At 32.7% G+C, this 22,164-nt stretch overlaps 1 protein-coding gene across 1 annotated transcript; it reads left to right on the top strand.

Annotated features, from left to right (window-relative positions):
- The first annotated feature begins 7,376 nt into the window (after window positions 1–7,376).
- On the top strand, window positions 7,377–20,777 carry LOC7481407 (uncharacterized). The gene is made up of 26 exons (XM_024595079.2): window positions 7,377–7,638; window positions 7,746–7,811; window positions 7,894–7,980; window positions 8,080–8,201; window positions 8,344–8,513; window positions 8,980–9,041; window positions 9,128–9,211; window positions 10,131–10,290; window positions 10,792–10,907; window positions 11,677–11,805; window positions 12,797–12,868; window positions 13,010–13,105; window positions 13,232–13,309; window positions 14,797–14,925; window positions 15,349–15,525; window positions 15,702–15,905; window positions 16,008–16,121; window positions 16,234–16,484; window positions 17,074–17,119; window positions 17,210–17,458; window positions 17,608–17,838; window positions 18,453–18,544; window positions 18,939–19,167; window positions 19,371–19,727; window positions 20,149–20,222; window positions 20,333–20,777. Exons 1-26 carry the CDS (start codon window positions 7,534–7,536, stop codon window positions 20,436–20,438), a joined length of 3,606 nt encoding a protein of 1,201 aa, XP_024450847.1. The 5' UTR covers window positions 7,377–7,533; the 3' UTR covers window positions 20,439–20,777.
- The last annotated feature ends 1,387 nt before the right edge of the window (window positions 20,778–22,164 follow it).

Below are 22,164 nucleotides of genomic sequence, written 5' to 3'. Positions count from 1 at the left end.
TAAATCTTAAACGCCGCCGTCTGCACCGTTTCTCCCAGTGGGCAACTTAACACTACTTGCTCTTTTAAGAGTGTATTTAGCAGTGTAGTACGGTTGTATTTTGATTGAAAAATTATTTTTAATTGTAACTAGTTAAATAAAATATATGTTAAACACAAATTATGGTTAAAATTATTATTGATAAAAGGCAGTTTAAATTATAGTTATTAATCTCGACTTAGGTGTTGACCTGGCCAAAGAATCAGGTTTTGGGTCACACTAGTTAACCCTGAATAATCTGGAAAGATTAAAAAAAATATTTGAAATTTTAATATTTAACATGAAAACGATAAGAAACAATCAATGTGAATATAAATTATATATGTTATAAATAATAAAGTTTAAAAGATTATTTTAAAAAATATATATTTCATATTGGAAAGATATTTTTTTATTCTTTTAAGTTGAAAATTTAAATCAAAAATATTTTTTATCCCATGTTGAAAAAATACAACTTTCTTCTTGTAAACATAAAATATATATTAATGAGCTTTCAATCTCACATTGGAAAAATAAAATATTTTTCTAGTGTTTATATAATGAATTTTAATACGGGTTAGTAATCAACAAGGAAATGGTGGTAGGCTCACGCATACAAGGTTAGATTGAGTAAGAGAAAAATCTTTCTTTTAATTTTTCTTATGTAATTACCTTTTGGTGGTTTAGGAAATTTTATATTAGGATTATCAATAGTCTCCAAAAAGAATACATGTATCAAGTGCATCGCTTTCTCATCCTACCAAAACAAATGTAAATTGCATATCAAAGCAACATGCAATCATTATGTTTTGTATTAGTACACCTTTTCTAGTGATAAATGAAATTTGATTTTCTTAAGATATGTAACCATACATATATGTTTTATCAATGGCATCAATGCAATTCTACATGAAAAACAATAAATATCAAATTGAAAATAATTAATAACATTTTGAAAACAATTTATATTCGACACTAATGATTAAGAACGATATTTGCGTTACCGTGAAATGAGGCATATATTTTGGATTCATCGCAATTTCTCATGAAGTGTTTCTAAATTCAGTGTCTTTTAATGTTATGACATTTATAACAACAAATATATCATTTTTAAGATTTTATTAAAACATTTACTAACAAACTTCCTAAACTTCCCTATTTAAAGCACCTATTGTTATTGTACAGAGAAATGTGGTCACCTTTTCAATAACATTCATTCTTCTTGAAGTTTTTAACCTATACTGTGTTTTTAAATCATAGTATAGGCTCATTAATATTATTGTATCCATTCTAAACATGTGGACACATCATTTTCAATGTCCTTTTAAAATTTCAATCAACCATATCATACATGTGTTGCATGAAAACAATACATGGTTTTTTATGCATATAATTAACATAATATATGTTTAAAACTCTAATTACGCATACAAGTATTTTTTAGGATCAAATTGTCGCTTCCAAAACAATTCACCATCCTCACCACTATTATACTTGTGATTTTGAATATGGGCTTTTATACATAAATATTTCTAATACTAACAGTAGTTTATCAATACTTTGAAATTGTAAATGTCATAATAAAGTTATTATTGCTTTATATAGAATATAGCAAAAATTGAATAATAAGACTCAAACAATAAAATATTAGGTGCAAGGTTCAGTTAATAATCACTGCATAACAAGGCTAAATTAAAGCTACTTTAAATGGCATCGTTTAACAGAGAACATAATGCAAGGAAAACAAGGATGGTCTTATATTAACTTACGACTCTCTCATGGCCACCTTTCAACAAAATAATAATTGAGCTTCAAATAATAAGAATTCATAAAAAATCATAAACTATTTTCGGTCATAAAATTTGTTAATGAAAAAGGTGAATGAATAACCTATTAAGCCAGTAAACTAGTCAAAATTTTGCTAATGTGCATAAGCAATTGATTTTAAGAAATGTTGTTAATGAGAAATGAAAATACTAATAATATATTTGTGCTAATATGTTTGAGAAAATTTCATGATTCATAAAAAACCAACAACATTCATTCACACAAATATCCTAAGAAATCACATAGACAACATGAAATTCATAATCAATGAGCATTTATTGCCTTAGGATGATTTCAATGAGATTATGATATTAAATATTAAAAACATGTTAAATATTCAACTAAACCAAATATCCTTAACATAATAAGCCTCATTAACAACTAGAACCAAAACAAATGCTTTTAGAAAGTGACCTTCCTACCATAAGTTCACATCATAATTTCTAAAACTAGATTAACATAAGATATAAAGGCAGCTACCAACACCAGACAAAATTTAAATGACTCCTTACAATAATTCTAGACAACTATAAACAAGACATGATATTTTACGATCATTCTCTATTACATTAATCTTTAATCTTCTACCTCTTCCACAACAAGTAGTAGCAATCACATTAAAGTTAACTCATTAAATCCGTGACTCGGACCATGAACTCAATCGGGTTCAAATTTTTTTTCTTAAATTTATATTCAACCTTAAAAAAAAAAACTCATGACCCAGACCATAAACTCAATCGGGTTCAATATTTTTTTCCCATTAAATTTATAGCAAATGTTAAACAAAAAACACAAACAAAGTGAACAGTGTCGCCCACAGTAAAACATGTGGGGTACACTCATACCATGAACTCAATTGAGTTTAATATTTTTTTTCCTTAAATTTATATTCAACCTTAAAAATAAAAACTCGTAACTCAGAACATGAACTCAATTCCGTTCAATATTGTTTTCCCTTTAAATTTATAACAAACATTAAAAACAAAAGTGAATAGTATAATCCACTGTAAAATATGAGGGGGTGAATAGTGCGACTACACAGTATTCACCCCCATATGTTTTAGTTTATTTAGTAATAAATTATTATATATTATTATATAGGTATATAAGGGGAAAATGGGAAAACATTATGAACTTGCACAGTGTTTTTCCCTTTAGTAATAAATTATTATTATTATTATTATAGGCACTAGATTGATGGCTCGCGCTTTGCCGTAAGCCAAGTCAATTTCTTTGCAGCTAAAAAAAATGATGTCAAATGTTATCCTTGTATTTTAAACAACGAAACAAATTGATGACTTAACATAATAGAAAGAGAACTAAAAATAATAATGATCGTCAAACTCCACGAATCAAACTGTAAAATGATGAAATCGAGAAAAAAATCCATGAAAAAAAAGTCTTAAAAAACAAAACATTAGCAAAACCAAGTGAGGTCATCAAAATTCACGAGTGGTATAATATCAAATCTTAAATATATAAAATATTGAATTGAAATGCAAAATCAAAAAGAAAAATTAGTTCACAAAAGTATCCAAAACATAAAAAATAAAATAAAGGAAATCAATTTTCAACGAACTCAATGATGATTGATGAAATTTTTAAAAATAACTAAAAATAATTGAAACAAACCCAGTCCAACCTTTAAAATTTGTGACACAAATCATGAGGCCATATCACAACGTAAAAGGAAAACAAAAAAAAATAATAATATAAAATTCTAAACCAACCAAAATAATCAGGGATAAACATGAAAAAACAATTTAAAAAATATAGATTTGAAAAGAAAGAGAACCAAATAAAATCAAATTCATAAAAGAATCTAAAACATATAAAAAAGGAAATCAATTTTCAACGAACTCAATGATGATATATGAAAATTTTAAAAATAATTAAAAATGACTGAAGCGAACTCGATCAAACCTTCAAAATTTGTGACACAAATCATGAGGCCGGGTCATAATGTAAAAGGCAAAAAAAATTAACAATGTAAAATTCTAAACCAGCCACAATAATTAGGGATAAACATGAAAAAACAAATTAAAAAAAGAAATTTAAAAAATATAGATTTGAAAAGAAAGAGAACTAAATTTGACACAAAAAGAAAAAAACAAATCATAAGGGATGAAATTGAAAAACAATTTCAATTAAGAAAAAGGATAAGAACAACTAAAAATAACAATTAAAAGAATAAAAACCATAATTAATATAAAAATAAAATGTCAAAAGATGAAATTCAAAGACAAATTAATTCAATAAAGGATTCAAGACCAAAAACATCATAATTAAAAGAATGAAGACCAAATCTAATATAAAAACAAAGTGTAAAGGGATGCAATTGAAAAAATAATTAACTTAATAAATGATCCAAGAACAAATACGTTGCAATTAAAAAAATAAGGATCAAATCTGATAAAAAAAAAGTATCAATAGATGAAATTGAAAAAATAAATTAACTCAATATCTGATTCAAGACCAAATACATTTTAACCAAAAGAATGAGGACCTAACTTAACTTAACAAACAAATAACTAAACTTTTTTGTTTTTTTTTTTGCAATGGCCAACATGTTTTTCTAGGTGGAGAGAGGGAAAAGAGGGAGGAAGGGAAAAACACATTGTTGGCGCCCCTCCGTGCGCGGCCTGTGAACACGTGCTTCACCATCATAACAGGGGTGGTAAGGCGCATTGAATGCCACCCCGAACGATGGCATTCGACGTTGTGTGGGCACTGCACGTGCCACCTGAAGCGTGCGGGTGGGGCCCACTTGCTAACATGTGTTATGCGGGTAACAACCTTTTGAATTTAAAATGAATTTATATATATTAAAATATCAAATCACCTCTAACCCCACATGAGAATTACAAATAAAAAAAACCCAAAAAGCTCCTGAACCAAAGAGAATTTTTTTAAGAGTTATTTGGTAATTACATTATAGAAAAAACGTGAAATTACTAATTAACACCCTTCTTTAACGTAATTACTGATAAGCCCTATGGAAAAGATCCATATATTCCTAAAGCTAACCTTGGCCACAAGAGCAAAATCAGTCTTTCACCGTGGATTTGCATAATGAAAAGTTGATGCCTTTTAGTTATTGTTAGTATAAGGGGAAAATAGGAAAAACACTGTGGACTTGCATATTATTTTTTCTACATGGTTTAGATTATAGGTAATACTAGTATATTGGCTCGTGCTCCGCAGTGGGTCATTATCAATTTTTTTAAAATGTAAAAAAAATTAAAAGTATAAAGAATATTTTAAACGTGTTGGGTTTAGCGGCTATGCGAGATCCAAAAGCCTTGACCGGCGGCCCTTGGGTTTGGCGGCAATGCGAGACCCAAACGACTTGGGTCTAGGGAGCATATGAGAACCAAGTCTGATTATGTGATAATTAAAATGTTGAGACTTATAATTTTTTTATTTTTTATAAAAAAAATATTTAAACTATCATTGAAGTATCCTAAACATAAATGTTATTCCTTCAATAGAAATTATATCTTCTTTGTTCTTTTCTCTCTTTTTTAACTATATATTTTTTTAACTCAATGCCTGGGTATTGCATGATCCAAGTGCCTAGGCCTGACAATCATGCCAAACCCACGTGACTTAGGTCTGAGAAGATAATAATTAAAATGTTGAGACTTATTTTTTTTTATAAAAAATATTTAAACTATACTTGAAGTATCCTAAAAGAAAATCCAAGTCCATAAATTATTTATAAATAACAAATCATCACAAAAATCTAATTTAACGTTTTAGATCTAAAAATTCAAATCATATCTTCCTATTGAAATAATTCATTTTTTATGTTTATGAATTTGTTATTCCTTTAATAGAAATTCTATTTTCTTTATTTTTTCTCTTCTCTTTTTTAACTATATTTTTTTTAATTCAATGCATGGGTCTGGCATGACCCAAGTGTTTGGGCCTGACAACCATGTAAGACCTAAGTGACTTGGGTCTAAGCAGATGATAATTAAAAAATATTGAGACTTATTTTTTTTTTAATTTTGTATAAAAAACATGTAAATTATCCTTGAAGTATTTTTAACAAAAATCTAAGTTCAAAAATTATTTATAAATAACAAATCATCATAAAAATCTAATTTAACGTTTTATATCTAAAAATTCAAATCATATCTTCCGATTGAAATAATTTATTTTTTATGTTTATGAATTTGTTATTCCTTCAATAGAAATTCTATCTTCTATCTTTTTTCTCCTTTTTAATCAAACTCAATGTGAAAAAACATTAATTTAATGGGAGGCCCTTCGTGATTTTTCACCGACGACAACATTATTTTATATATTTTTTTAACAATAATGGACTATGTGTGTTTAGTTTCATTATACATATTTTCATCCATAATGCATATAAAAAAGAAAAGTTTATTTTTGAAGACTTGAAATAAATCATTTAGAACTCAACATTGACCTAGGTGCTTGGGTTTGACATGATTGTTGTAGATCAAAAGACATTTCACTATGGATTATAATAGTACTTTCACTTTCAATAATATAAATAAGTTACTGGACAACTAAACTATATAGTAGTGTTGTTATACTTTATTTCGATTATCAAAAATCTAAAAAGCTTTAAAAAATCAACAAAAAATATAAATATTAAAATTTAAAACTTCAAAACTCATTAGAATAAATTGAACTCTTTATTAATTTTTTTATAGGTTATCTTTTGCTACTGTCTTACGTTGTTTTTACTAATTTAAACAAAAATTGATAGTATCAAATCATTTCTTGGTTGTTGTTTAGAGCGTCTGATTCAATTCTTTCCATGAATTATAAACTAATTTATTTATTTATTCGTTTATTATTAATTTATAATCATGTGGCATATAATTCAATTCCCTCCCTAATTTTTAATTAAGAGCAATTATAAATTTTATTATGTGTTTTAAAAATTAAATAAATCAATTATTATTTGATAAAACAAAAAGGCTAATCTTATAAATATTCAAATTTATTTATTTATAAATAATTCTAAACATTTGGCTGTTAGACCCATGTACCTTAGGTTTTGCAGCCATGCTAGACCCAAGACAGACCCGTGCCTGGATCTGGCAATCATGCCAGACCCAAACATGGTTGTTAGGCCCAAGGTGCTTGTGTCTGACATATTTACTAGACCCAAGATGCTTGAGCCTAGAATGGATTACCAAACTCAAGACTTTTGGGTCTTGAATAATTGTTAGACAATTGATGCTCGTGGACTAAAGTGGCAGAGAAAAAACAATGAATAAGAAGAAAACGAAAACAAAAAAATATCTTATGAAAAGATAAAAAATTAAATAGTTTATTATAATTTATGGTGAAATATTTCTTAAACTAGAATGATTTTCTTGTATCATTTTAATTTTTGTTATAATTTATTATTTCAGGGGGACAAAATTATAGGCAAAATACAGTGCCCAGACTCTGCCCCACCCAAATCAAGCCCAAAACAGATGCCCAAACCGAAACCAAAATGGGATAAGCTCCCGTGTTTTATACTTTAATTTGGCCTGCCTAATTTATATATCGTATTCTAAAAATCTCAAAATCCATAAACCCTCACGTCGGAGGGATATAGATACACTTACGCTCACAGTCGAAATTAATCCCACTAATTTAATCAATCACATGTGAAGTACCCACCACCAGATCTGTTCTCTCAAATCATCGCTAAAAATGAAGATGATCGGAGACTTATTTCTCTGCTTATCGATCGCACTAATTTTCTCAATCTCAGCTGTTTCCGCTGATTTGATTAACGGTTGTGGCGGATTCGTCGAGGTGATTCCCTAAAACATCACTCTTTTTTTTTCCTTCCTAACAAATTTAAAGAAATTAACTTAGCTTAATGAAATATCATTACGGATCTGAGTTAATGGAAACTGCAGGCGAGTTCTTCTCTGGTAAAGTCAAGGAATCCAAGCGCCACAAAATTGGATTATTCTGACATCACGGTAAGTTTTCATATTCAAATTATTTTCACTTATTTGTGTCAACAATTTATCTCATTTAATTTTTGTATCAATGTAAGGGCAGGTAGAGCTTCGTACTGTAGATGGATTGGTAAAGGAGAGAACACAGTGTGCACCCAATGGTTACTACTTCATTCCAGTCTATGACAAGGTAATAATTCGTTAAATCATTTCAGTTTTTTATTTAATAATGATTGATATTGTTTTCATCCTCCCATCCTTTTCGTTTTTTCTTATAAATGATCTGCAGGGCTCATTTGTTATTAAAATCAATGGACCGGAAGGATGGTCGTGGGACCCGGAAAAATTCCCGGTTGTCGTTGATGATATGGGCTGCAACCGCAATGAAGATATTAATTTTCGATTCACAGGGTATGTTTAGAAGAATTGTGTTTGGATAATTTGAGCATAGTCTTGCATAATTCGCGAACTAAGTTAGCTGGTATTAGGACGATTTACTTATCTTAAGCTTGTATACTGTAGATTGAGTTGAGTTCATGTTTTTACGTTACAGGTTCACTATATCTGGTAGAGTTGTGGGAGCAGTTGGTGGACAGAGCTGTTCTGCAAAGAATGGTGGTCCTTCGAATGTTAATGTTGAACTTCTGTCTCCTAACGATGATCTCATTTATTCTATTGTAACCTCACCAGACGGGAGTTACTTGTTCAAAAATGTTATTCCAGGTATGGGGATTCCTTTTTCATTTTGTTTTCAAGGTTTATGTTAGTTTTATGCTTGTATTCCATACAAGAACACACACATTTATTTCGAACTCATCTGAACATTATTAAAACTTGCCAACTATTTGCATGTATCAGTATGAAAATGGAGAATGGTTGTCTTTAAGTCTCCATCAATGAAACGAATGGTATGAATTGGTTATCTTACATTGCACTAAATGTGGTGGCATAATATCCCCTGTTGGGATTCCATGTTTCTTCGTAATTTACATTAACTGAAGTCTCTTTTTCATTATGTTATCTATCCACAAATATGTGGTGAACGGTGTCTTGCAACATCCCTTTCCATTGTTTGGGGGTGAAAGGAGCTGAACCTGGGCAATCCCATCCCTCAGGGCCTTAGTTTTAATTATTCTACTGCTGGATCCATGCCTTGCTGAAATCTCAAAAAATCATTGTATCTGTGCAGGAAAATACAAAGTTCGTGCTTCACATCCTGATTTGAAAGTTGAAGTTAGAGGTTCCACAGAGGTCAGATATGCTGTCTGTCCTTTTCTCAGTGACCTGTAATTTTGTCCTTGCTTGCTGCTGTTTGCTTAATACTGCACTGCTTGCAGGTGGAATTGGGGTTTGAAAATGGCATAGTTGATGACATTTTTTTTGTCCCTGGATATGATCTTCACGGATTTGTGGTTGCTCAGGTAAAACCTTCTGTGAAGAATTTTTTTGACTGTAGCTGCTTTATATATATATTTAAAAAAATTGTGTTGTCAACAACAACAACCAAATCTCATACTAAACCATTCGGAGTCAGCTACATGGATCCTTTTGAACCTTTCTGTAAGATCATGCACCAAATCTGCCCCAATATCGAGAGATTTTAAATACTTTGATGCCACTTCCATCCATGTTAGCATAGGTTCCCCTCTTTCCTTTTTGCCCCCTGCTATGACAACTTATCACGTCTCTGAACCAGGGAATAAGGTGCCCTGTTTTGGACATTGCCAAACCTTCTAAGGCGCCCATTGTGTGCTACACAGACCTTTCGGTGGATGTGTTCGTTTCTTTCATTTGCATTGTCTATCTACTGAAAAATCTATTGAATCTATAGATTCTTACAATTTTTTTCTTTTAAACTGGGTCTTGGAACAGCCTTCTTCTTTTAATTTGCTCTTTTTAGGGCAGACTAGAATGCAAATCTTTCTTTTGATTTGAAGCTAAGAGTCACTATTCCACTTCTGACACAGAAAATTAATGTACAAGAATGTGCATTCATATATTAGACTATATATGCTGCCAGAGCTAGACATTATATCTCTAGTTTACGGCCCCAATAATGCAGCATTTATAATCATGATAACTTTGTGCATGTTTACTATATTTTTCATAATTACAAAGCTTGTTTTCCTCTTTGGTAGGGAAATCCAATTTTGGGAGTTCACATTTATCTATGTTCATGTACAGGAATGTGCATTCTTATTAGACTAAATATGGGACCAGAGATGGACATTATGTTTCTAGTTTATGTTCCCTATAGTGCAATATCTATCATCATGAGAACTTTGTGCGTCTTTACTATTTTTTTTTCACATACACATGGCCTGTTTTCCTCTTTGGTAGGGAAATCCAATTTTGGGAGTTCACATTTATCTGTATTCGGATGATGTTGAAAAAGTAGATTGTCCCCAAGGCTCTGGTGAGGACGTGGGGCAAAGAAAGCCTCTCTGTCATGCTGTAACCAATGCTGATGGAATGTTCAGATTTAAATCACTACCATGCGGTAACACTCTCTAAGACTTTTTTTCATCTCTTCACTGCACTGGCGTGTGCATATAAATGCTTGTACATGTATTTGCCTGGCATCTTTCTTTATGCTTGTTCTGAATGTTATGAACATTTTGTGTTTAGTACTTAGCTGAACCCGATGCTAAACTAAATGGTAGTTGATGAGTTTCATTAACTTGACATCATTTCAGTGTCTGCATGCTATTTTACAGTAGAAAACTGAACCAAGTTTACCACATTCTGTTAGATGTAATAGCATAAGTTTAACTTGTTGAACCCTACTGTAGCTTTGCATTTGTACTTTATTGCATACTTTCTGCCCTGAAGTTACTATTTTTTGCATTTTCTGCTTAAATTGTCTTGGTTACCATCTTGTGTTCATCAAGTCTTGAAATGTTTATTTATGCATTTTGTCCAAATTAATAAAAGGTGCTAATTTCATGCTTCTTGGCGATTGTTCTGCATTGTTGTGATCAATTTATCTAATGCTTTATAGGTCATTATGAGCTTGTTCCATCCTACAAGGGTGAGAATACGGTATTTGATGTTTCACCTCCTCTCATGTTGGTTTCTGTTGAGCATCAGCATGTAACAGTTCCCCGACAGTTTCAGGTAGGACATATTGTAGTTCCCGTAATCAAATAGATAAACTTCTATTCCTTTGTTATCTTTATCAACCATCTTTCTGGTGTCCTTTTTCTACCTTTTATCTTGAAAAGTATTGAGCACTGCATTTATTTTACATGAAGTGTTTTTCTATGGAATAAAAAAATAATAGTTGTAAGCACTATAAACCCGTGAGTCTATGCTGGTATTGGCTGCCCCCCATTAAGCAGCATCAATGGCAAGAAATATGTTCACAATTTATAATTGTATAAGGTTTACTACGTCAAACCAGCAATATTCATTTCCTATGGTGGATGATGAGATCAGTTGCCCCATTTGTTGACTGTTTCTGTTCAGATCTAATATCCATCTCAAAAGCTGTAACCCCTCACAGAAAAATAAAAAGATTGTAATTGTATAATCATCCTGATTTTGGTTGTATTGTCATCCTTAAGGTTAGAGCAACTTAATATCTTGATGGCCAGGCTTAGTATACTTTTCCTTGGTGCCAATCATTTGGTTACTAGCCAGCTGACAGCTAAATAGAGAAGTGAAGAACTAGCATTATGATGTTCTATCTGGCTAGTGAGATTCTTGTCCTTAATGGCATTGGTGTACATTCTTACTTCATAGGCAACAACAGCTCTGTTTACAAGCTCTCTCTGAAGCATCTCAGGAGTCACATCATTGTCATCTTTCTCACATTCTCACTTCCATCTGTTGTCAAAAAGGTCTATTCAGCTATATCATCCTTTGTTACTGTTGGTTTGTGCAGGTCACAGGATTTTCTGTGGGGGGTCGCATAGTTGATGGGAATGGCATGGGAGTTGAGGGTGTCAAAATCATTGTTGATGGTCACGAAAGGTCTGCAACTGATAAAGAAGGCTATTACAAGCTTGACCAGGTATAGTCTTGTGCATGATCTCAACTTTAATAATTATATTTGTCGTTCTTGATCATCTCAGTATTTTTAATGAGTATTTTTTTTGAGTGAGTTCACCCTATATTCTGTTTTTTTTTTTCATGGGGTACATTTCATCTTGCTATTGCATCAGATGTCTTGCTTTATTCCTTTTCTTTTCAGCTGATCAAATAATATCTGCTGGCATCCTACTATGTCTTACCAACCTTTGACGACCCTCTTGGAGCTCTATGAAGCGATTAACAGATACAATAAATTATACAGTAGTCCTGGGCTTAAACTCACTGCGAGTACTAAGCCCGGAACTCTGTCAATTAGATACATGGTTGTTTTTTTCCTAATTCATGGGGACCACTTAGGAGCACATTGGTATAATTTCTTGATGGATATGCTTAGTTCGATTTCAAATTGTGGCAGCATGGTTAGGGGTTAAGTTTCATAGACTTCATATCATAGGCTATAGCCACTTCATAATTTTAGGAGTTGATAACATCTCTGTTTATTAAAGCAAACCATTTACTGTCCTGAAATCTATGTAGTCATTCCTTTTTTCTCTTTATTTGTGGGGCGGGGGATATATTGTGATAGAGTGAATTGATGATACTTGTTCAGCATAAAAAAAGAGTTTACGGCTGTCCTTGTTAGAGTAAAATTTGCATAAGGATCCTTCCATCCATTGATCTCGGCCATGGTTTTCTAAAAAAGAATATTTGCAAGCTTCTATTGTATGCTTTCAAACATTTACTTCTTTTTCTGTCAATCTCCTTCATCAGTCTCATGAATCTAGTACCTCTTAATTATTGATCATGTTAATTGCTGTTCCATTATCACCAATAAAGTATTTAAGCTTAAGCTAGGTAGGAAAACTTTTCGTGGTCATGCAAGTATGTAGTTTCTGACCTTGAAACATGACAGTTCCAAGCCAAAGTCTTAAAGTCAGGCACTTCATCTTTGCTAAATTGCTTGTTTTTAGGTTACATCAAATCGTTATACGATAGAGGCCAAGAAGGAGCATTACAAGTTCAACAAGTTGAAGGAGTATATGGTAAAGTATAACAGAATATTTCTTTAGCATCTTGAATACTCTCTTCGTCTTTTTTAATGGATATAAGAGGTATACACTATAGGTTTAATTATTCTTTTAATTATGAGGCATCCACTTGACCGTTTCTACTTCTTTGATCAGGTTTTGCCAAATATGGCTTCAATTCCAGATATTGCAGCAATCTCCTATGATGTCTGTGGTGTAGTAAGCATGATTGGTTCTGGATACACGGCAAAGGTAATGTTTTTTAATTAAAATATGATAGCATGGTAAAAGTAATTTTGCAGATTTACATTTTTTTCCCTTGGTTATTATAGAATTTGCACATTTACAATTTCAAACTTTGTCGTGTATGACTTCTAGGTAGCCTTGACCCATGGACCTGAGAATGTCAAACCTCAAGTCAAACAGACAGATGGAAATGGCAATTTCTGCTTTGAGGTATGCTTGAGGAAGTGCAATTTGGAAACACTTTTGATCGCTGAAAAAATGACATTTCCCCCCTTATATTAGCTTATTGAACTGTACATTTTAAAAATACAAGCATATATATCCTGCATGTTGCAGCAAAAATATGAAATATTTTGAATGAAGTTGAAGAAATGTGTGGATAAAGAGAGAAAAAAGGCATATCTGATAATCAATTTAGGGTGGTGGGACCTACGCAAATTTTCTTTTTGCTTTTTCATTATACAATCATTATAAACCAGTGCTATTTTGCAGCACCACAAATATTCACAGATACACATGTATATATATGCATTATGAAAACAATAATGGAATGCGCCTTGATGAATAGATTTTTGTTTTAGGTAGTGCAAGCAAAGCAAGCCTTATAAAATCTTTAAGAGTTGTGACTTAAGCCTTGTAAAATCTTCAAGAGTTGTGACTTAAGCCTTGTAAAATCTTCAAGAGTTGTGACTCAGTGAGTTATAAATAGCTAGTTATATGAGGCATTATTTTAATGGATGGCTTGGGATCAATTTTTTTTTTGTTTTCTCAAGGTCTGGCTCATAGGTATCAGGTACTATGCTTCAAAATGTTTTAAAGAATTTAGTTGTTAACGTATGGGTGAAGGTAGATTTTTGCTATGTTGCTCAGGGTTTTTGAACTTGATGAACCATTGAGATATTTGTTTGATGTGGAGAGTATGATTTGCATTGTATTTGAGAAATCTCAGATGCTTCTACTCCTATTTTTTTTTATAGTGTCAGAAAGGAACACAGGATAGATATCTTTTACCTTTCATTGTTTTACACCACAAACATATGATTAAGAAATAAACCACTGTTAAAACAACAGTGTTGAAGTCACTGTTCTAAGAACAGTGTTATGGAATAAAATTTGAGTACATCTATTAAAATATTAATGAATTCTCCTTGATTTTTTTTTTAATTTTTATAAAGAGCTTTTAGGTTCATGGAAATCCATGATCCTTCCTTTCTGTCCCTCAACATGTAGTCATTTATTATTCTATTTATTTTTGCTTGGTATTTTGTGAAACTTGTGTGTGTCGAAAGTACAGAACTCTTCTGGTCCTATGCCCTGGTATGTTTCTGTTCAAGATTGATTATATAAGCAGCTGGCACTGGAATATGCAATTACTGCTCTTAAGTTGATCCATTCAATTATCTGTGTTTGATCTATGAGATCTTTGCTACAGCACTGTGAACTTATGAATATGCATTCTGGAGTGATTTTAAGTGCATGCCATGCAATTTTGATAACTTTTCTTCAAGATTTTATTAAGATGATCACACGGGATGCAAAAATTACCCTTGAGATGATTTAAGAATACTTTGCGAAACTCTATTGCTGTGGATTTCAACCATTTGTTTTCTTCCCTTTATTTTCATCAATCAAGCATTGATGCAATTAGAACTAAATCTGATGAAGTCACATCTTTCTTCTTTATCATCATTTGTCAGGTTTCACCCGGTGAGTATCGCTTATCTGCTTTGGCTGTTACACCTGACAGTGCTCCTGGACTTTTGTTTTCACCATCTTATGCTGATGTTATGGTCAAAAGTCCATTGCTGGATGTACAATTTACTCAGGTAACATGAAATGTTATATGAGAAAGAAATTATGTTTACCTAGTGATGACTTGTTGCAACTTTATTGTTATTGTGTCCAGATGACTTATTGCAACTTTATTGTTATTGTGTCCATCCGATCTCAGAAGTTCAATTCCAAGTCCATGATGTGTTTAGTCTCTTCCCACCACTGCTTTACACATGTAGTTGTTAGATTGGACACAGGAACTGGTTTCAGTAGTATTATCACATGATTTGAGATCGCAATCAATTTATTTCTATCAATTAGAGGAGAAATGTTATACTTGGTCTGTGTTTTTGTTTTCTTTCTTTTAGATCATGGAAATTGGCATGGATGAACTACCTCGGATTTCTAATAGTAATTGTGCATTCTTTCCTTGGTGAAAATACTTCTTACTGATGTTTATCTTCCTTTTCATGAAGGTTCTTGTCAATGTTCATGGTTCTGTTACTTGCAAGGAGAAGTGTGGTCCATCAGTTTCTATCGCCCTTGTGAGATTGGCTGGTAAACATACAGAAGAAAGAAAGTCTGTTAGTTTGACAAATGATAGTGATGAATTTCTCTTTCAGAATGTCGCGCCTGGAAAATACAGGCTTGAGGTAAAGTGTGTTCAAGGAAAGTTTTTTTATCTGAAAGATATAATTTTTGTTTTTACATGAATCACTACACTCATTTAGTAATAAATTGCACTTGTACCCCTACCTTATTATTTTCTTTTCCCAAAGCCAGCTGATTGTAAGTGCTTTTTGTGTTTTTAATGAATGTGATTTCTTAGGTTAAACATGGTTCCTCAAAAGCTGTGCCCAATGAAGATAATTGGTGCTGGGAACAGAGATTCATCAATGTGGATGTTGGTGCTGAGGATGTTGCAGGAATTGCTTTTGTTCAAAAAGGTTACTGGATAAATGTTATCTCAACCCATGATGTGGATGCTTCCATGATTAAGCCAGATGGTTCGCCCATTGATTTGAAAATCAAGGTAGTTTTCCCCTTAAAATGCGTGCTTGAAATTTGTTTGATTGCATCAGATGCCACACACAACTTCTGCTATATTGATATTCAATTATAATGTGAACTGCAGAAAGGTTCACAGAATTTATGCATGGAATCTCCTGGAGTACATGAGCTGCACTTTGTTAACTCCTGTATTTTCTTTGGGAGCTCGCCAATAAAAATTGATACATCAAACCTGCTGGTAAGCTATCAAACAGTGCCAGCTTTTGTTTCTCCTTTACCTTTTCTTTCTTGAATTTTCCACTTAAAAAAATCTCTTTAAGTTATTTCACTTTTATGTTTTTTGTCTGTAGCCTATCTATCTGAAAGGAGAGAAGTATCTTCTTAAAGGACAAATCAGTGTCGAGTTAGGCTCAGCTGATGGTGGATATGAATTACCTAATAATATCATTGTAGACATCCTTAATAGTGAGGGCAATCTTTTTGATGGTACCGCTGCCATCCTTGTATCACATGAAGATGATCAAACTGGATCTGCCTTGTTTGAGTACTCTGTGTGGGCTAATCTTGGAGAGAAACTTACCTTTGTTCCTCGGGACCCTAGGTATACAAATTATTTGTAATTGTTTTCCTTTTTTCCGTTGTAATATCATGATATTCTCAATGCTGGCAAGTGTTTGGTACAAGCTAGCATGTATTATCAGATTTTGCAACTGGTCTTTCACAATATTTTACTTTTGTATTCTGGAAATCAGATTTGTTCTGTGTGAATTGGTTACTAAAATCTATACATTAATGTGAATTGCATTTCCTTTTTTACTCGTAGATATTTATACATAGTTGAGAGAAAAGTTTGTGAACAATGCACCATGCTAGTTAAAGACAGAAGAGTTGCAATTTCTTTTTTTCATTCCTTCTGTGTCTATATGCATAAGCTCCCTTTCTCAATGATCTTATTGAGTTTTGTTCATGTTAAATTGAAGGGGCTGCAGCTCATTTGTTGTGTTTTTTCTTTTTGGTCTATTCTTAGAATGATACATAGTTTCCTTCATTTTTCTTCGTTCATGGTGTGCAATTTCATTTTTCTGGTTTCGTGTTCAAATGTCTAGAAATTCTGTTTCAACGTCATAAATTTTACACCTTGGCATAACCATCCTATCAAAGTAGTTAACTTGAGCTTTGATGTCTTTCAGGAACAATGGAGAGAAGAAGATCTTGTTTTACCCCAGAGAACAAAATGTAATTATCAATAATGTGTTTCGCCTTCTGAATTCTTCCTAAGATGCACGATTAAGTTTAATGCTTTAAATATTTTTCTTTGTTGTGTAGGTTTTGGTGGCAAATGATGGTTGCCAATCTCCAATCCCCCCATCATCTGGCCGAATGGGGCTGTACATAGAAGGATCAGTTTCTCCCCCTCTTTCTGGTGTTCACATAAAGATTATTGCTTCCGAAGACAGCAAAATTACTCCACTCAAGAAAGATGAAATAGCATTTCAAACTGCTACAGGAGTGGATGGTTCTTTTCTTGGGGGCCCTCTATACGATGATATAACTTACAGAGTTGAGGCTTCAAAGGTATTGTTCTCTTACATAACGCAGCAAGTAAATTTAAGCACAAGGTTTCTATGTTTCTTTCCTGTTAGACGGGGATTTTTTTTTTGCTTTTATATCTCAACTTATATTTCATATTTTATGTTATGTGATATTTCTTTCTATTCTTGCAGCCTGGCTATCATCTTAAACGTGTAGGGCCTCATTCCTTTTCTTGCCAGAAGCTAGGTCAAATTTCTGTACACATATACTCCAAAGATGATTCTAATGAACCCATTCCTTCTGTGCTATTGTCATTGAGCGGTGATGATGGTTATAGGAACAACTCAATATCTGGGGCTGGTGGAACTTTCCACTTTGATAACTTATTTCCTGGCACTTTCTATTTGCGTCCTCTACTGAAGGTAAATTACCGAGACCTCTTATATTATCCGTAACTTAACTCAACTAGGCTGCAATCTTATCTAGTTGAGATTGATTTCATTAATCCTCTTCCTTGCTTTAGGTTTCATGCTCATATGATGTAATTGTTGATTTAAGCTAGCCATATACATTGCAACACTCCTTTACCAGTTCTAAAACCAGCTCAAGTTTGTTAACTATGTTTCTTCTGATGAGCATTCCCCCCCTCACCAAAAAAAGAAAAGAAAAGAAAACTCTCCTTCTCAAGTCACCAATCAACATGCCTTGACACAGATGTTTAATTGGTTTGAATTTTATTTTGAAGTGAGGCTAAAAGTTCTTTCAACGAGTGCAAACTTTGCTTATCCAGCTGAAGGTTCTGAAGCTCTCATTTACTGTACGAAGCATTAATGCATATCATTAAGTTTTGAGCTCTCCAGCTTTTGATCAACATCATTGCACGTGCTTTATTTTTTTCAAATCACTGTTTAAAATATGATCATGTCATGTTAGTCACCTTTGGCTTTGAACCTCTGCCAAGAGGGAATTACAGAATACCTAAACCCTCACAGATTATTTGCTTATCATCTCATCCAATGATTTGATGTTTTTGCAGGAGTATGCTTTCTCGCCATCAGCTCAAGTAATAGAACTTGGTTCTGGGGAGTCTAGAGAAGTCACTTTCCATGCCACCCGTGTTGCTTACAGGTCTTATACAGTCTTCATTTCCTGCTAGAGATTTCTGTTATTTCAGCAAATCAAGTAGATAATGCCATAATCAAATGTATAACATTTTTATTCCATTTCTCCAGTACAAAATCACATTCCCAAGTCTTAAATCTCATTAAAAAAGAATTTTGAATCCTCCAATTTTTCCAAAGTTCAAATTGAATATTATTATGATACTAGTTTATAATTTCCTAGCATCATGTACTGCTCTGCTACACATTCTCCTTTATTTGCAAATATGCCGCATGAATTCTTTAACATTGCTACATTTTCATTTGATCCCAATCTTACTGAAATTAAGATAACCTTTCCAATGTTTATATTTGGATATCTTACTTTACTTAAAGACTAATATGGGTTCTGCTTTTCACAGTGCTACAGGTACTGTCACACTATTGTCTGGCCAGCCAAAAGAAGGTGTCTCAGTTGAAGCTCGGTCTGTGTCAAAAGGTTACTATGAGGAGACAGTAACTGATTCGTCTGGAAGTTATAGGCTGAGAGGGCTTGTACCTGAGGCAACCTATGTAATTAAAGTAGTAAAAAAGGATGGCTTGGGTACCAATAGAATTGAGCGTGCATCACCTGAATCTGTTACTATTCAGGTTATGCTTTTTGGTGTTCTTTTTTTTCTTTTCCTTTTTGTTCCGGTGAAACAAGGAAAAAAAGCTTAGGTTTATTCTTAGATTAAAACCTACCCTTATTGGGATTTTAGCTTCATCTTATTGGGCTCCATGTTTAACACCCATGTATAATCTCTTTTTGCTGCAAATATGTGAAGTCTGATGTGTATCCATTGATTTTGTAGGTTGGATCAGGGGATATAAGGGATTTGGATTTTGTGGTCTTTGAACAGCCAGAAGTGACCATTTTAAGTTGCCACGTGGAAGGACAGAGAATGAAAGAACCACAGTCACAGCTATTGGTTGAGATCAAGTCGGCAAGTGATTCATCCAAGACTGAGACTGTCTTTGAGCTCCCAGTGTCCAACTTCTTTCAAGTGAAGAATTTACCCAAGACTAAACACCTCCTGCAGCTTCGAACAAGTCTGCAGTCAAGAACCCATAAATTTGAGTCGGAGATTATTGAGGTTGACCTTGAGAGGACAGCCCAGATCCATGTGGGCCCACTGCGATATAGTTTTGAGGAGGATCACCAGAAACAGGTTTGTTTTACATTCATTCAAAGAGAGTTCTCTAGAACTAATCTTACAACAGTTCTAAATAGTAGTGATCTAGAGATAACTCTCAAATTATTATTTTTTTTGGGGGGAGATTGTACAGACAAAATCAGTTTGATTAATTGGGACAATAGAGCTGTAGTGCAGTGGCTCCCAAAAAATTCAGTTGATTTGGTCTACACATACCGAGTCTATTGAACAATTTTTCTGTTAGGTCATTAGTCGACTCAATAATCATTGGAATAAAAAAAACACCTCTATTGGTGGCTATCCCTTCCAAAATCTACTTGTGAATGTTCCCTAGAAAATAGTCTGATGGGTAAATTAGATTCGATATCATTAAATGATGACATAAGTCTCCCTCTCTATCTTTCTAATGTGTCCTTTTCCTCTTCCATGGCTGCAGGAATTAACTCCAGCACCAGTGTTCCCTCTCATAGTTGGTGTTTCTGTAATTGCCCTTTTCATTAGCATGCCAAGGTAACCATAATATAGTTACCCAAACAGAACACTTTTAAATGCTTCAAGACATGAAATATTCTAATGCATTTGGCTGACACCTGACAATTGTTTTCTGAATGTTCTTAAAGATTGAAGGATCTGTATCAAGCCACTGTGGGAATACCGACACCAGGATTTATGACAATTGCTAAGAGGGAACCCCGAAAGCCAGCTGTGAGAAAAAAGGCATACTGAAGATCCCTTTTGTGCCTATGGAAAGCACGATGGTAGAGTTGAATATGAGCCATTCTCAATTCTCCGTTTAGTAACGCAGAACACAGAGTTAACTTGTGTGAGAACACTAGCACTTACACAGACTGGAGTTTCTTTCTTTTTTTCTTTCTTTCAGAATCCCTAGAATGCAAGTTCTCTGATTTGTAGAAGCGAAAAAAGCAGATCTAGTAACACACACTTTAGTTATTTTTCCTCTTCTTTCTGTTCTTTCCATTTTTGTTTATGTTGTTGTATTTTGAATTAGCTTTCAGCAAATAGAACAATAATTCCAGTAGAATGCCACCAATTTTGTTTTTTTTTGTTTTAATATAACGTTGCAGTAAGTCATGTTACATGCATGTAGTGAAGTGTGAAGACCAATGATTCACATACTGTTGTGTATGAGTTCTTTACAGCCATGAAAATGGTTGTGATGTCTTGAACCAAAAAGAAACTGTATGGTTCTTTTGGCATACCTAGCCATACACTAGCAGCTGTTTTTGGGGGTCACATGATCACTCGTGGGACTTGGGTTGGAAAATTCTTTTCTGGTTAAGTTACTACTTCTACATAGAATGAGACGAGTAGGCAATTTGGCTGAGTTATATTCTTTTCTGGTTAAAAATATTCTTAGAATACAAAAACACGCATGCTTTCTTTAATAGGGTGAAATAGAGTAGGCAATTTGGCTGAGTTATATTATAATATTTCTTGTTTTTTTCTTCTTTTAATTTTTAATTTTTTAGTCAACATTTTACAAGAAGGTGCCATTTCTGACGTCTTTTAAGATTTTTAAAGTCAAAAGCCTGCCTGTTGTCGTTTCTTGGTAAATAAGCTGAATACGACAGGCTTGTCGCTTATCGTGAAAGAAACTGACATCGCTGAGAGCCATCCTCCACGCTATTGAAAATGGGGAGGGGGTGCTTTAAAGCTTGAAGAGGTGAGTAAATTAATCACATTATTTGAAATATTCATAAAACTTTAACTAAGTAGAAAGGTTATTTGGTTTTTTTTAGATAATATTGGTTATAATTTTTTAAATTAATTCAGTTTATTTTTTATTTTAAATTTCAAAAATTAAATTAAATTGAATCGAACCAAACAAAAACAAATCATTATAAACTTGATTTTGCAACAAATTATTATCAAACAGTTAGAAATTGATGCCATCGTATTTCAACACAATGAGACTAATAAATTGTTTAGGATTATGATAGTGGTTGCGGTTTAAAATGTTTTTGTTTAAAATTATATCAAAATATTTTTTTTTATTTTATAAAAATTATTTTTGACATCAGCACTGAAAACATAATTTTTTTTTAATTTTAATTTTTTTAAAAAATTTAAAAGAACACAGTTTGTACCGTGTTTTCAAACTAAATCAAACACATGCATTAGATTGAATCCTCTCCTCCCATGAATTTCCATTTTTTTGTCTACTCTTTAAGATAATATGATCTCACCATCTTTTATAATTATTTTTTTTTATTAACTCAAGCTATCACATACAAATTTAATAATACTACACCAACACATACAAACCAATTTCATATATTTTTTTCTTTTTGGCCGGATGGCCCTATTAAGTTACCCATGTCAAATTTTTCATGTTCCTAAAAAGGGTCTGTCACCCACTTTTTCTTTGTTCTAACCAACAACACAACTCTATTTATAAAATCATCATAATTCAATCAAACAACTCCACACT

The sequence above is a fragment of the Populus trichocarpa genome, chromosome 2 (assembly GCF_000002775.5).
Source record: "Populus trichocarpa isolate Nisqually-1 chromosome 2, P.trichocarpa_v4.1, whole genome shotgun sequence".
Taxonomy (NCBI): Eukaryota; Viridiplantae; Streptophyta; class Magnoliopsida; order Malpighiales; family Salicaceae; genus Populus; species Populus trichocarpa.
Note: the sequence above shows the minus strand (reverse complement) of the source record. Positions and strands in the feature narration are given on the sequence as shown.

Bases quoted from the DNA above. Each gene is read 5' to 3' on its own strand.
- LOC7481407 (XM_024595079.2), top strand. From the start codon at position 7,534: ATGAAGATGATCGGAGACTTATTTCTCTGCTTATCGATCGCACTAATT. The intron at 16,122-16,233 runs GTAAGCTATCAA...TTTTGTCTGTAG, and splicing joins TTGATACATCAAACCTGCTG to CCTATCTATCTGAAAGGAGA. The intron at 16,485-17,073 runs GTATACAAATTA...GATGTCTTTCAG, and splicing joins TTTGTTCCTCGGGACCCTAG to GAACAATGGAGAGAAGAAGA.